Below are 13,301 nucleotides of genomic sequence, written 5' to 3'. Positions count from 1 at the left end.
ATTACAAGGTATATGATATGCTAGCAAAATTCTTGATTATAGTAAGGCTTTCCAGGGAATAAGAAAACTTGCATGGCTAATACCCAGGATGATTACTGAGTCAGAGATATTACTCAGAAAATAAAATGGCATAAAATATATAGAGGTTTCAACCCAGTTTCCTTATTCCACACTCTTTCCCTCAATCTCATGCTAGCCATTTCCTCTAAAAAACAAAGAACCACTGCAGCTTTCCAGAATTCTCTTCCGTAAATTCTAAGTGAATAATAAAAAAAAGAAAATCAAATGAAAGTAAGCCATGAAGTTAGATGACAACATAAGGAAAATTCTTACTCCTTAGTGTTGTGATAAGAGCTTGAAACAAAGATTATAGAGTGAATCACACTCTTATGAAAATACACATCAGCTTACATTTATATATAGTTTTAAAATAGAAGACTTTTAAATAGAAAAGGGATGAAAAGATAGTCAGTAGCTTTACTCTAGAATTCTAGAAATAGTTTTAGAGAAAAAAAGATCTGCTACCACCTTTAAGGAGACCAGAATACCACAATTTAATTTGAAGTGGCAGATAACCCAAGGATTCTCATGTTTCTTCATTAACTGACTCTTCAAAAAAGATCTCAATATGCATGCTGCTGGTAATACAAAGTACATACAGAGGAATTTCATTCTTTGATTACTATGGTGCTGCTTCTTTTTCTTATTTGGTACGGTGGTGACAAGTAGATTTAGAACACATAAATAGGACACAGGGTTGAAAGGATGTGATGAGCTAGCTAACAGTTACTTAAAATGGGAGAGGTAGCTGTAGTACAGGTATAATTAACATTGGTGATTAGGAGGTGCTAAAAATGTCATCCAGCTTTACTATTCTAACACATTAATTCTTGCAGGTCTGTATAATGTACACACTGGGTCTCTCCAGCACTCAATTCATTTTTGGCTAAATTGAAAGTTAGAGTCATAATTTAACCATTGTAAATACTGATTTTTAGTGATGAGACATTTTTAGGACACACCATTTTGACAAAGAAGAAAATAAAAATGAGCCTGGTATAGAAGTCTTTTATTAAGAATTTTACGGTATGAAAGCAATTTTACCATATATATTAACTACAATTTAAATAAAAACTAAAAAAAGAGTTTTATGATATATATAATATATATTATATGTATACACACACACACACACACACACACACACACACACACACACCCCATAATATACCATATGGTGTATATATATACACACACAAACTGTGAATTTGAAAAACTAAAAAACTAATAAAAACCCATTATAGGTCAAAATTAAACCAAGTCTCAGGCAAATTAAAATAGCTCATAAGGAAGCTGTGGACTATAATTAGATGGAGATTTCTGGATTAATATTTTAGACACAACTAATTCTCACTTGGTCAGTGGATAACATAGACAGTGGTGTTATAAAATCTGAATCTGCTTCTAGAAGAACTACTAAGAAAAGGGATAAAGAAAATGTCTGCTTGATGAGTTTATAGCAACGTTTCACATATCTAAAATGTTAGGACAATTCAAGAGATTTCAGAAACAAGTAAAAGGATAAAAAGGACTCCTGAGCAGCCAAAATGTGCAAATTTTATGTACTTCACATATTAAAGAGATTCCTAGTGTACTCTTCTTATTTTAATGTATATCCATAGGGCTGGGTATTTTAGTTTCCTGTTCACAGAAGATCGGAAGCACCACTTCTAGGAGGGAGGTTGAATGGGGTACCCTCATAGGAGTCTGCCAGTCTTCACAGCTAGGAAATCAGAAAAAGTATCAAAAGATGACTGAAGAGCCCCAAATACAGCATTCAGCAGCTATTTAGTATAGTGGTAGACAGACTGAAGTATCCAAAAGGGCCTGGGAGGATCATCATATACAAGAGGGGCTAAATAAATATTTACTGAAATGAAGTGGACTGAACAATGACCTTGGGTCATTGAAAAAAGTTTAAATTATGGTCAACATATGTTCTTTTAAAGAAAAGAAATGGAAATATTTTAGAAAAATTTTCACCAAATATATATTTTTAAAGTTTTGTAGCTTATGATGGTATTGGGGGAACAGCTTCCAAGTGTTGAGAAAATTTTATTATCTAAAATCACCATTCAGAGAATTCTAAAGAGTGGAGGTTTTCCTCTAGTACAAATATTTTCATAACTTGTTTTTCTGAGTGTAATATTTAAACTTTTAAACTTAATAACAAAATGTGGAAATATGATAGAAAAAATTGCAATTTACATATATAATTTAAAGTAAAATAAAAAAGTTCTTCCAAGACAGATTTTAACTCCATTAACTATAGGCCATACTTATTTTCTCAAGTAATCATCTTCACTTGTTATAGAATCAAAAATATTGTGTATTTAATTATGTAATGTAACATAAACTTGCTATAAATATTAACACATTTTATCATATTGGTACAAAGTTTTAAAATACATAAGGACTACACAATAGTTCGGAACAGACAAATAACCAAGACAGATTACTACACACACACACACACACACACACACACACTTTCCTTACTATTTCCCCTTCTTTCTTCCATACATCTTTCTTATCGGGAGCTGGGGACAGCACAGAGGAAGAACGGAACAGAATGATTAAAAATTCTTAAATTCAGAGAGGCTAGAAAGGGAAATGGATATACAATTAAAAACAATAAAATGAGTGAATTATAACCTTCTAAAGATGCTATTATTGTTCTTATTCTCTGAAGTGTATTCTAAATTAAGTTAGTTCAGCAAAGCTAAACTTGTTTGTGTAGGACATTTTAAAGCTTTTACCAGATTAGTCTTATTTGCACCGTGATTACTGTTGGGGTGTCTGGTTGGTGCAATTGGTTAAGTGACTGATTCTTGATTTTGGCTCAGGTCATGATCTCAGGGCTGTAAGACTGAGTCCCAAGTCAGTTTGGTGCTCAGTGCGGAGTCTTCTTGAAATTCTCTCTCCCTCTCCCCCTCCTTCTCATGCTCTAAAATAAATAAATAAATCTTAAAAAAAAAAAAAAAAACAAAAAACTAGTGATTGCTATTTTTCTTAAATTTACTTGACTTTTGATAGTACATCCCTCAGAATTGGTGTTTCACAGAATACACGTCGGGAAACATTGATGGGCACCATAACAGGGTTTTCAAAGGCTATGTCTCATTCTCATCCTTTTAGTTCTGAGGACTGAAATCTAGAACACAGGGGGAACCTCTGATTTTGATTTTCAACTCACAAATGATTATGACTCATGTTGTCTGTTGTTGAATCACAACTCAGGATGCCCATACGCTACACATTTAATACATATTTATGGAAACAGACAGTACTAAATAAGTATCACATCAGCCCTCATATTAGTGATTCTTGATCACCAGTGGTACTATTTTCCATAAAACAAGACATTGGTAGAAAGTATAAAGTAGACTTCAAGATCAAAACAGGAAACAGGATCAGAAAACAAATCTAAACTGAAGCTAGCTGGGAGACTGTCAGTATATCAAAAAGATGCGTATATTGGGGCACCTGGGTAGCGCAGTTGTTGGGCATCTGACTCTTGGTTTCAGCGCCTGGTCTCCAGGTCATGGGATAAAGCCCTGCATACTCTTCTGCATTCAGTGAGAGTCTGCTTGAGATGCTCTCTCTCTTTCTCTCCCTCTGCCCCTTCCTCTACTGCTCTCTGTCTCTCTCTCTCAGACAATAATCTTTAAAAAAAAAAAAGATGAGCACAGGTGGCACTTTCTTTCTTTCTTTTTTTTTTTTTTTAAGATTTTATTTATTTATTTGGGAGAGCGTGCATTTGTGCATTGTGGGTGGGCACAGGGAGAGAAATCTCAAGCAGACTCCCCACTGAGTGCTGAGAGTGACCCTGGGGATAGTGGTGGCTGTGCTCAATCTCATGACTCTGAGATCATGACCTGAGCTGAAATTAAGAGTTGGATAATTAACTGACAGTCAGCCAGGCTCCCCTAGGTGGTACTTCTTAATCAAAGTGATCAGTATTTACTATTTGAAGTAAATTAATTATGTTAAAAAAAATCAGATAATGACTGGCTTGAGGTGTTAGGGATCTCACAGATTAACAGAAAGCATACTGGGCTATAAAAACCTTGTTAGTGGGGCGCCTGGGTGGCTCAGTGGGTTAAAGCCTCTGCCTTCAGCTCAGGTCATGATCCCAGGGTCCTGGGATTGAGCCCCGCATCGGGCTCTCTGCTCAGCGGGGAGCCTGCTTTCCTTCCTCTCTCTCTGCCTGCCTCTCTGCCTACTTGTGATCTCTGTCTGTCAAATAAATAGATAAAATCTTAAAAAAAAAACAAACAAAAAACCTTGTTAGTGTATCTGAAAATAACCAAGGGAAATGTTATTTGGAAGAAACCTTAGAAGAAAAAAGGGAAGTATCAGCCTGTTTTAATTTATTCCCTTTATTCTCATGTCATGTTCAAACAATTTCTGAGTTGGAATTAGTTGCCTTATGTACATCCCTGTATATATATATATACATATATTCTGACCAATAACAGGGAGGGCCTAAGGATATAAACAACTCTAGCTCCCAAATCAGGTATAAAATATCATACATTACAAATGAACAGGGGTATCCTAGTTTGAAAGGTAGTCTTTTTTTGTAAATTTGGTTAGCATGAGTCAGATTAAAAAGACCACTATTTTTGAGCATTTATGTTTGGGACACACACACACACACACCCCCACACACACCCACACACACCCACACAGACATTCACACATCATCTCATTATTTCTTACAACTGTCAAGTATGGTTGAGATTTTACATTTGACGGTACTTACTCTAATTAATCAGATGTTAAGTGATTACCTACTATGTACCAGGCAGTATGGCAATAGTGACAGATATAAAAATGAGTAAAACCAGTCAGTCTCTAAATTCATGGGGCTTTCAGTCCAGTGGAGGCAAACAGAAGAGGACACCAAGGCACAGAGAACTGAAGAGTCTCTTTTCTATAATGTCAGTTATAGCTATGGCAACTTTTTACCTCAATAATCACCGTATTCAGTATCAAGGACCATGAGAATTCTAGAAGCAATGAGCCTGAGATTGAGAATATTTCAAAAATATTATTCAACTACTTAGAATGAACTTATTTTAGAAAAGAAACAAAAGGTATGGTCATTCCATTTTCTATTAAATTTAACTTCAAACAGTCTCTGCATACTTTATATAATACAACTTATTGGCCTTGAATGAGACTGCTGTTAGATAGAATTTGCTTCGTGGATCCAGAAATCAATCCATCACTGGTGTCTTAGTCTTGATATAAACTCATTTTATAATTGAGGAAAACACATGTGTCTGTTCTGATGACAGTTTAGCTGAACTGAAACTGAACTGAGTGTATGAAATACTTAATTTGGCATGGGATGGGGGAGTCTAAATTCTTCCACAAACATCAGAACTTCTCCCAATCTTTATAATATTAGGGAGGATTCTTATTTCCAGATGCTCCTACCCTTTATTAAGTGACATATATTTTTTAAAAAGCTCCTGATTTTCAGGGTACCTTGGGTGGCACAGTCAGTTAAGTGTCTAACTCTTGGTTTTGGCTCAGGTTGTGAGATCGAGCCCAACTTTGGGCTCCGTGGAGTCTGCTTAAGACTTTCTCTCCCTCTCCTTCTGCCCCTTCCCCATCCCCACTTGCTCTCTAAAATAAATAAATAAATCTTAAAAAAAAAAACAACAACCAAAAAACAAAAAACTCCAGATTTTCTCCAGAGTTATAAAATACTAGAATGCTGGACTTTTCTTTGGAAATATAAAAATATTTTGTTTGGTTTTGGGCTTTTAATGATATTAATGAGAAAACCAGAGAGATTCTCAGGAAAGAAAGAAAATAGCACTGAAATTAATTTATTTTTATGTAATTCATATATAGCAGAACTTATGAACAGTTGACAATATATTGTCTACCAGTTTCCTTCCTAGTGTAAAGATATAAAAGGAAAAAAGAATTTTTGTGTATTTTATCCTTTTAGAATATAAAAGACAGATGAAAGTATTAGAAATCCTAACACTTTTATTTATTTTTAATTTTTGGAATACTTTGAGTTAAAGGATACTAGTCACCCCTTGCTTCCCACTCACCATTTCCTTCACAAAGGTTTTTAAAAGAAATAAAATTTAGCTACATGATTATTAATATGGGAATTATCAGAATCTTAGTATGAGAAAGTATCCCTACAATACAATGTTTCCAAACACAAGGTAATTGTCACTAAAATGGGAAGTTCTTCATTTAAAAATATCTCTAATATTAAAATATTAAAACTCTCATTTAAAAAGTCATCCATCCACTCATTCACTTAACCAGAAGCAGAATGCTTTGCAGAATAGAAATTGTACCCACACTATATGCTCTTGGACCTATCACGTGGGGCCTATCTCTGGGTAGAAAGAACTTTGTTTTAGCCACTAAGGATTTTGAACAGAATGCCAATGTCATCCTATCACTATTTCATTCAATAGTCAAGCTTCTCAGTCAGCAACAAGAAATGGCAACGTTCCATGGTCTTAACAGGATTTGCAACTATGAATATAAGGTATTTAGTTTAAAATTTTAAAACTGTAGAGGGGCAACTGGGTGGCTCACTCATTAAGCATCTGCCCATCCCTGGGATGGAGCACTGTTTCGGGCTCCCTGCTTCACGGGAAGCCTGCTTCTCCCTCTCCCACTTTCCCTGCTTGTGTTCCCTCCCTTGCTGTGTCTCTTTTTGTCAAATAAATAAGTAAAATCTTAAAAAAAAAAAAATTAAAACTGTGGAGATGGAAGAGATAACACAGTAGCAGAATCAAAGGAATACGGCATCTAACTGGTTGGGGTATTTTAAGCTATATCTTTTTGTCAAGTTAATCTCTAGAAGAAAACAAGATGTCCAGTCAAGAAACACTGGGAAAGGCAGGATGCTGGCAGTACAGTTTTCAGTCTCAACAAATCTATCAATAGATCAATGTGTGTGTGGTTCGATGGAAAGACAATATTCCCCCAAGGGAAAACAAATTGCTAGGATTCATGATTCATCTACCTTTGCAGAAAGTGTACCAAATACAGACATCCTTCTTATTAGTGAAAAGATCCAGAACATCAGGGAAAAGTTACGTGATGTTATGATGTCTCCTTTTGTCCCTCTCATCATACTCACTCTTGGAGGCTTCAATCTTCTATTATTATGGACTACAACCCCTGGTACTATCTCTGTGCCACAGAATCCTGGTTTTGTACTTCTAAAATTGTGTATTTTGCTTCCATTTAATAATTGTGTTTCAAAATGAACAAATACGTGAGGACTTAAAACAGTAATTCAAAAGAAAAACTCTCTCTGATGATATAGAAGGCTTTTCCCAAGAGGTAAAGCAACCTTTTGAGGAATGTCAGATTTTCACCAAATAAAACTGGAAAGCCACTACTCTAACCTTGGTTGGATTCTCTGACAAGTAAGCCCAATCCTTTCTAAACACAATTAAATATACAGTAGTCTCCTCTTATCCACAGGGGATATGTTCAAGAGCCCCAGTGGATGTCTGAAATTGTGGATAGTATTGAACGCATATATACTCCCCCCCCAATGCATTCATACCTATGATAAAGTTTAACTTATAAATTAGGTTCAGTAAGAGTTCAACAATAAGAATTAATAAAATAGAATAATTATAACAATATACTGTAATAAAAGTTATATGATGTGGTCTCTCTCATAATATATCTTACTGTACTATACTCATCCTTCTTGTGATGATGTGAGATGATAAGATGCCTACATGATGAGACAAAGTGAGGTAAATGATGTAGGCATTGTGATATAGTGTTAGGCTGCTCTTGACTTTCTGATAATATGTTAGAAGGAAGATCATCTGCTTCTGGACTTGTGGCTGACCCCAGGTAACTGAAACCACAGAAAGTGAAACTACAGGTAAGAGGGGACTACTGTAATAACTCTTCTATTTCCTGAAATTCAAAAAGGCAAAATTCATGAAAACAGCTTTGAAATGTAATTTTCTCTCAACAGTGTTTTCTAAAGATTTTATTTATTTATTTATTTGAGAGAGAGAGAGAGAGAATGAGAGAGAGCAAGCATGAGAGGGGGAAGGTCAGAGTAAGAAGCAGACCCCCTGCTGAGTACCTGATGCTGGGGGTGGGGGGACGGGACTCAATCCTGGGACTCCAGGATCATGACCTGAGCTGCAGGCAGTTGCTCAACCAACTGAGCCACCCAGGCGCCCTCAATAGTGTTGTTGTTTTTTTTTTTACATATCAATATATTCAGTTATATGTCCTTTACCTTGTGTCCCAGGCCACCTTCTCTCTTTCTCTCTCTCTCTCATTCTGTGACTCTCGCTCCTTGCCTCCTAGACAGAATATACTATGGAGGTCAGTGTTGTGGGAGAATACAGACTGAGAAATCACAAAAACAAAAGTTTAAGTCATTTGATAAAAAAATAATACTTTACCAAATGGAAAATTCCATGAAATGAATTGACACTCCAATCAGATGACTTACCTAAAAATAAGAGATATAGAAGAAAGTAAGAACCTGGTGTCATACTTAATTCTTGATATACTAGGTTCCAAAAAGACATGGCAACTATCTTAAACAACTGATGCACAATCCAAAACAAACAGAAACTATACCAGGGCAGGAAACACTAATTCCTTCAGAAACAGTAATTAATGTTAGAAAGGAAATGGCAAACAGGGAGTGAAAGCAATGGGGAACGGAAGTGGGATTTACTTTCAAATCACTTGATTCTCATATATATTTTTAGCAGGTCAGTTTTGAAAATGTGAACACATATGTGTACAAAGGCCATAGCTAATCGGTGGCAGTGTATGCCTACCACTTTCTCTCCGAAGACCCCTGGCTACTGTCTTAAAAAGGAGACTGTCAAAGCCACAAACTCTCAAATATCTTCACCTCCTCTGACTCAAGAAAAAGGTGTCACTGTATCAAGTGCTACTGTAATTTCCTCTGTTGACTTTCTTTCCCCCTTAACACTTGGATTTTTTTGGCTGTTTGCTTTTTTATTTTCTAAAGTGAATACTGATATTCATGAAAGGTGCCAGATTAACAACTGGGAGAAATTAAGATCTTGCTCTATCAAGAGAAATGGCCCAGTATAGTGGAGGTGATGAAAATTTCTCCTACACTGTGCTTGCCTATATACCTTAGCTCTGACCCACAGTCACCCCAGCTCTCCAGTTTTCATGGTCCATTAATGCCTCTGACTGCTCAGGTTGCTAACATGGGCAAGCAGTCTTGTTCTTGCTTTTAGTGCTATCAATATTATTACTACTACTGTGAGCTCTAACTTCTTCAAACTATTAGGAAATTTATATTAGCTGTTAGTTTGCCTCAGGACAATAGCAGAATAAGTTGAATTGAAGATAAGTCTTATATTCTTGAGTAATATTGCAGGTTTCATTAAAATCTACTAATTTCTTTAAATGGGAAGCAAAGTGTTGAGTGGGCAAGCTCAAACAGGCCTTGCTCAATACAGTCTCTACACTCAATCTGAATTCTCACTTCGGGACATTCAATATTTAATAGCCACACAGCTTTCATTTTTCTTTTTCAATAAGTCAATGTTATTATTCATTAGCAACTATGATAAAAGTTTGGTGAATGCTGAAGCTAAAACTATCATAAATGAGATCTGAAAATCACTGTCAATGAGAGAAAAACATCTCCTTCTCGTATTTATATAGGTATTCCAGGTTTCTGAAAGGTCTGGGTACTTTGTAATCCTTAATCATTAATTAATCTCTTTTATGCTCAGTGATTTATGAAACCATTTTGCATCAACGAGGCAGATATCCAACAAGTACTTAGTGCTGGCATTTCCTTTCTGTGCCCAAGCAAGACAATAAACTTTTCCTATCTAGAATTTATAACAATAAGGGAAGTAAAGCTACCAAACACATGTTAAATATTAATAGAACAAGGAAGTGCGACACTGAATGCTAACTAATAATTACTTAGTAATTATTTGGAAAGATCACAATATTAGTCTCACAATTATTCTGTCTTTGCTATTGTACTTCTTTTTGACAAAGACCAAAGTCTCTGCAGTTAGAGTAAATTTCCATCTTGAAATGGCTAGCACTTCCTGTAATTTCTAATCTCTAGAAGTGTTAGAGAATGAGAATTGCAGGGTACCAATGACTGTAGCAACACATGGTAACAATTAGATGAAGGGTGCCCTGGCTGCATCTCACATGGAAATCTTGGAAAATTTGAGTTTGGGAACTTTGGCTTTTTTTTCTTTGCCATGCACAGACTTTATCAAGTGAGTCCTTATGGTATTAAAACATTTGGCACTGGCTCAAGTCTATGCTATTGCTGGCAGGAGATCTAATTGGGAAGCAAGGGTGGAGTAGTTACCTTTATCACGAAAGACTTTAACTTTATGGAAAGGTTCTTTCCTCCACACCGCTTAAGCAGCTTTACTGAAAGACTTAACCCAGATGTAAGAACAGAGATTATCTTCAAGAGCAGCAACAACTTATTGTAATTATGTTAGTACAAAGATTGAGAAGGTGGAAATGGAAAATATTTTGCTAACTTAGTAGATGAGAAGGGCAACACCCTTTATATAGGTCCCATGGCCAGGTTGTGCTGGGGAAACCAAATCCAACCCCTAACCGCCAGGGAGGTCTGAGTTTCCCAAATTGTAAGAAAATCAGAGCCTCACTACCTAGAAAACTAACAATCCCATGCTACACAAATAACCAGTGAGTGAGAGGCCATGAGAACCTGCTCACCAACAGATACCAACAGACTTTTATCTCAGTGGCCACCTCTTGCCAATTCCCTGTTATCACTAGATGATAATATATCTATCTTTTTAAGATAATATATCTTTTACAATGATTCCTGTCAGTCCTATATTATAATTCATAACAATGACTGTCAAAGCAATAGGCCCATTTTACCTATACAACACTTCAGCTTCCCTCCATGAAGTACTTGTCGCATCTAAAGCACTTTGAAGGTTGGCCTTAAATTGCAAAAATAGCAATACCTGTATACATTCTGGGCCAATTCTAGCCTTTTCTATGCCTTAGTCACCCAACTGATAGTAAATTTTGTCATTAACTAATTCCCTTCCTCATTATAGAATGGATTTCTTACTAATTTCTCCTAACTGGACTACTGCATCCTTTGTAATCTGGTTTCTCTCAATGTACTATCTTTTTTTTTTTTTTCTTTTAAAGATTTTTATTTATTTATTTGACAGAGATCACAAGTAGGCAGAGAGGCAGGCAGAGAGAGAGAGAGGAGGAAGCAGGCTCCGCTAACCAGAGAGCCCGATATGGGGTTTCGATCCCAGGACCCTGGGATCATGACCTGATTCGAAGGCAGAGGCTTTAACCCATTGAGCCACCCAGGCACCCCTGTACTATCTTTTTGAGGTGGGGGATGTATAAGCATGGATCCCCAGAATTTGATATTTCATACAAAATAGATCAGTGAACACAGTATAAAATCATTTTTGTGGACACGCCACTAAGGCTGTGTTCTACATGGTTTTCTAGTCAAATGAAAATTTTAAGCAATATGATATTCTGATCTCAGAAAATAAAAGATAAAAAGGCTAAATCTGAGAGACTCAAATCATTGACTCAATTGGTCATGGAGAGAAAAGAGGAAAGTAATAAAGGCCTTTGCAGCAGAAAATGACAGGTGATTTTTCCTCTTTTTACCATTTCAAACATCTGACAATAGGCTAATGAATACCAAGGACACAAGAAACATACCAAGTCAGGGAAAATTATGGGCCACAAAATGGTGTAAATCTCATATAAAAAACACCAGCTAAGGCACTGACAGAGCCAGTAAATAAATACTGAAAGAATTATGAAGGTGAATATGCTCAGATTTTGAATAAAGAGTATGTAAAACAAGACCAAAGAAAAATACTTCAAAAACCAGTTTTCTTTGCTGAGGTGGGAGAGGGGAGGCAGAGAGAAAGGGACAGAGATAATCTTAAACAGGCTCCACCCCCAGAATGGAGCCCTATGCAGGGCTTGATCTCAGTTGATCTCCTCCTGAGATCATGAACTGAGCTGAAATCAAGAGTCAGATGCCTAATGGACTGAGATACCCACGTACCCCCCAAAATCTGTTTTTTTAAAAAAAATCCCTCATAATACATATTAGAGATAGCTCAATTTTAAGAGCTTGCGGGGGTTTAGTAATCCAGCAGTTCAAGACAATGCATCATGGTCTACCTATCAAGAATGCTTGCTTACTTTGACTGAGATGGTACAATTATTATTGGCTATCTGATTGAATACAGACTCAGGACCATTTGTTCTTAGCTTTAATTTCTTAACTGAAGCAGCAAATTCTAGGAGTCACTACGCTGAGGGCTGAGTGCATCCCAAGCTGGATTTTCTTGGGAAGAGAAGATGTAAGATAAACAAGCTGGATTCTCATCATTCCAAAGCTGAGTTTAATAATACAGAAAGGGTAAAGCTAAAAGTCTGGGATTTGAATGATGGAATCCATGACTATATAGAGAAAATATATTTTTTAAAAGGAGCCTTTAGGGCATAAAATTACAGATGATCACCTTATGAAAAGGGGTGAAAGGTGGGACTCAAATTTATCCCTCTATGGGCAGTAGTGATGATTATGGGGAAGGAGGAAAGCAGTGTATTAGTTAAGTACATAACAGTGCCAATAACAAAGAAATTTAGGGATTATTTAAGAAATGACTGATACAAAGAACACAATTCAAAGACAACAAAAACAAAATTTAAATAAGAGCCAAAGAACAGATGAGGGCTGGGGGAGAGATTAGTTCAGTTTAGTTTCTGAAGTTCAACAGAGGCAATGGAACTGGAGCCAGTCTCTTTTAATGCCCTTACCCCTCAATTTCCCAAATACACCTACATTCCGTGCAGTTGATAACTATGACAAATGATTTCACCCAGACAGCTATGGCTAAGGGCTTTCTGATCTAAGGTGTTGGTCTTTTTAGAACCCAGTAACTTTGCCTCCCACTTTTCTGTAAAACTTCAACTCTATTTCATATCAATTTGCTTTTCCCTTTTCTACTATTCTTCATTCTTGTTCTGGTATATAAGTATTGAAAAAGCAATAGTGGACGTGGCAATCAATGAGACACAGCTGGCCTGTGGCAAAGGGACTGTGAGTAGGAAGAAGCTGTATTTTGGAGGCAAGTAGAACAAAGGATTAGGATCTTCAAAGCCAAGGAAAGCTTCTCTCTGTGTTTTTCCCTCCT

The 13,301-nt window shown here is 36.3% G+C and overlaps 2 protein-coding genes across 5 annotated transcripts in view; one reads left to right on the top strand and one right to left on the bottom strand.

The window, feature by feature from the left end:
• CMSS1 (cms1 ribosomal small subunit homolog) overlaps positions 1–13,301 on the bottom strand; it is a 382,791-nt gene that overhangs the window by 171,458 nt on the left and 198,032 nt on the right. Inside the window, exons 1-2 of one of the 4 annotated variants that reach the window (XM_080829349.1) lie at positions 8,502–8,545; positions 8,333–8,399 (exon numbers count right to left, since the gene is read on the bottom strand). The exons of the other annotated variants lie outside the window; for them this stretch is intronic. Coding sequence (XP_080685475.1) covers positions 8,333–8,375 — 43 coding nt within the window. The 5' untranslated portion in view covers positions 8,376–8,399; positions 8,502–8,545. Of the gene's footprint in view, positions 1–8,332; positions 8,400–8,501; positions 8,546–13,301 lie in introns of those variants that run through there. 4 annotated transcript variants of the gene reach the window in all.
• FILIP1L (filamin A interacting protein 1 like) overlaps positions 1–13,301 on the top strand; it is a 301,593-nt gene that overhangs the window by 99,209 nt on the left and 189,083 nt on the right. The window lies entirely within an intron of this gene.

This window comes from Martes martes, assembly GCF_963455335.1.
Source record: "Martes martes genome assembly, chromosome: 1".
In the NCBI taxonomy this organism is placed as follows: Eukaryota; Metazoa; Chordata; class Mammalia; order Carnivora; family Mustelidae; genus Martes; species Martes martes.
Note: the sequence above shows the minus strand (reverse complement) of the source record. Positions and strands in the feature narration are given on the sequence as shown.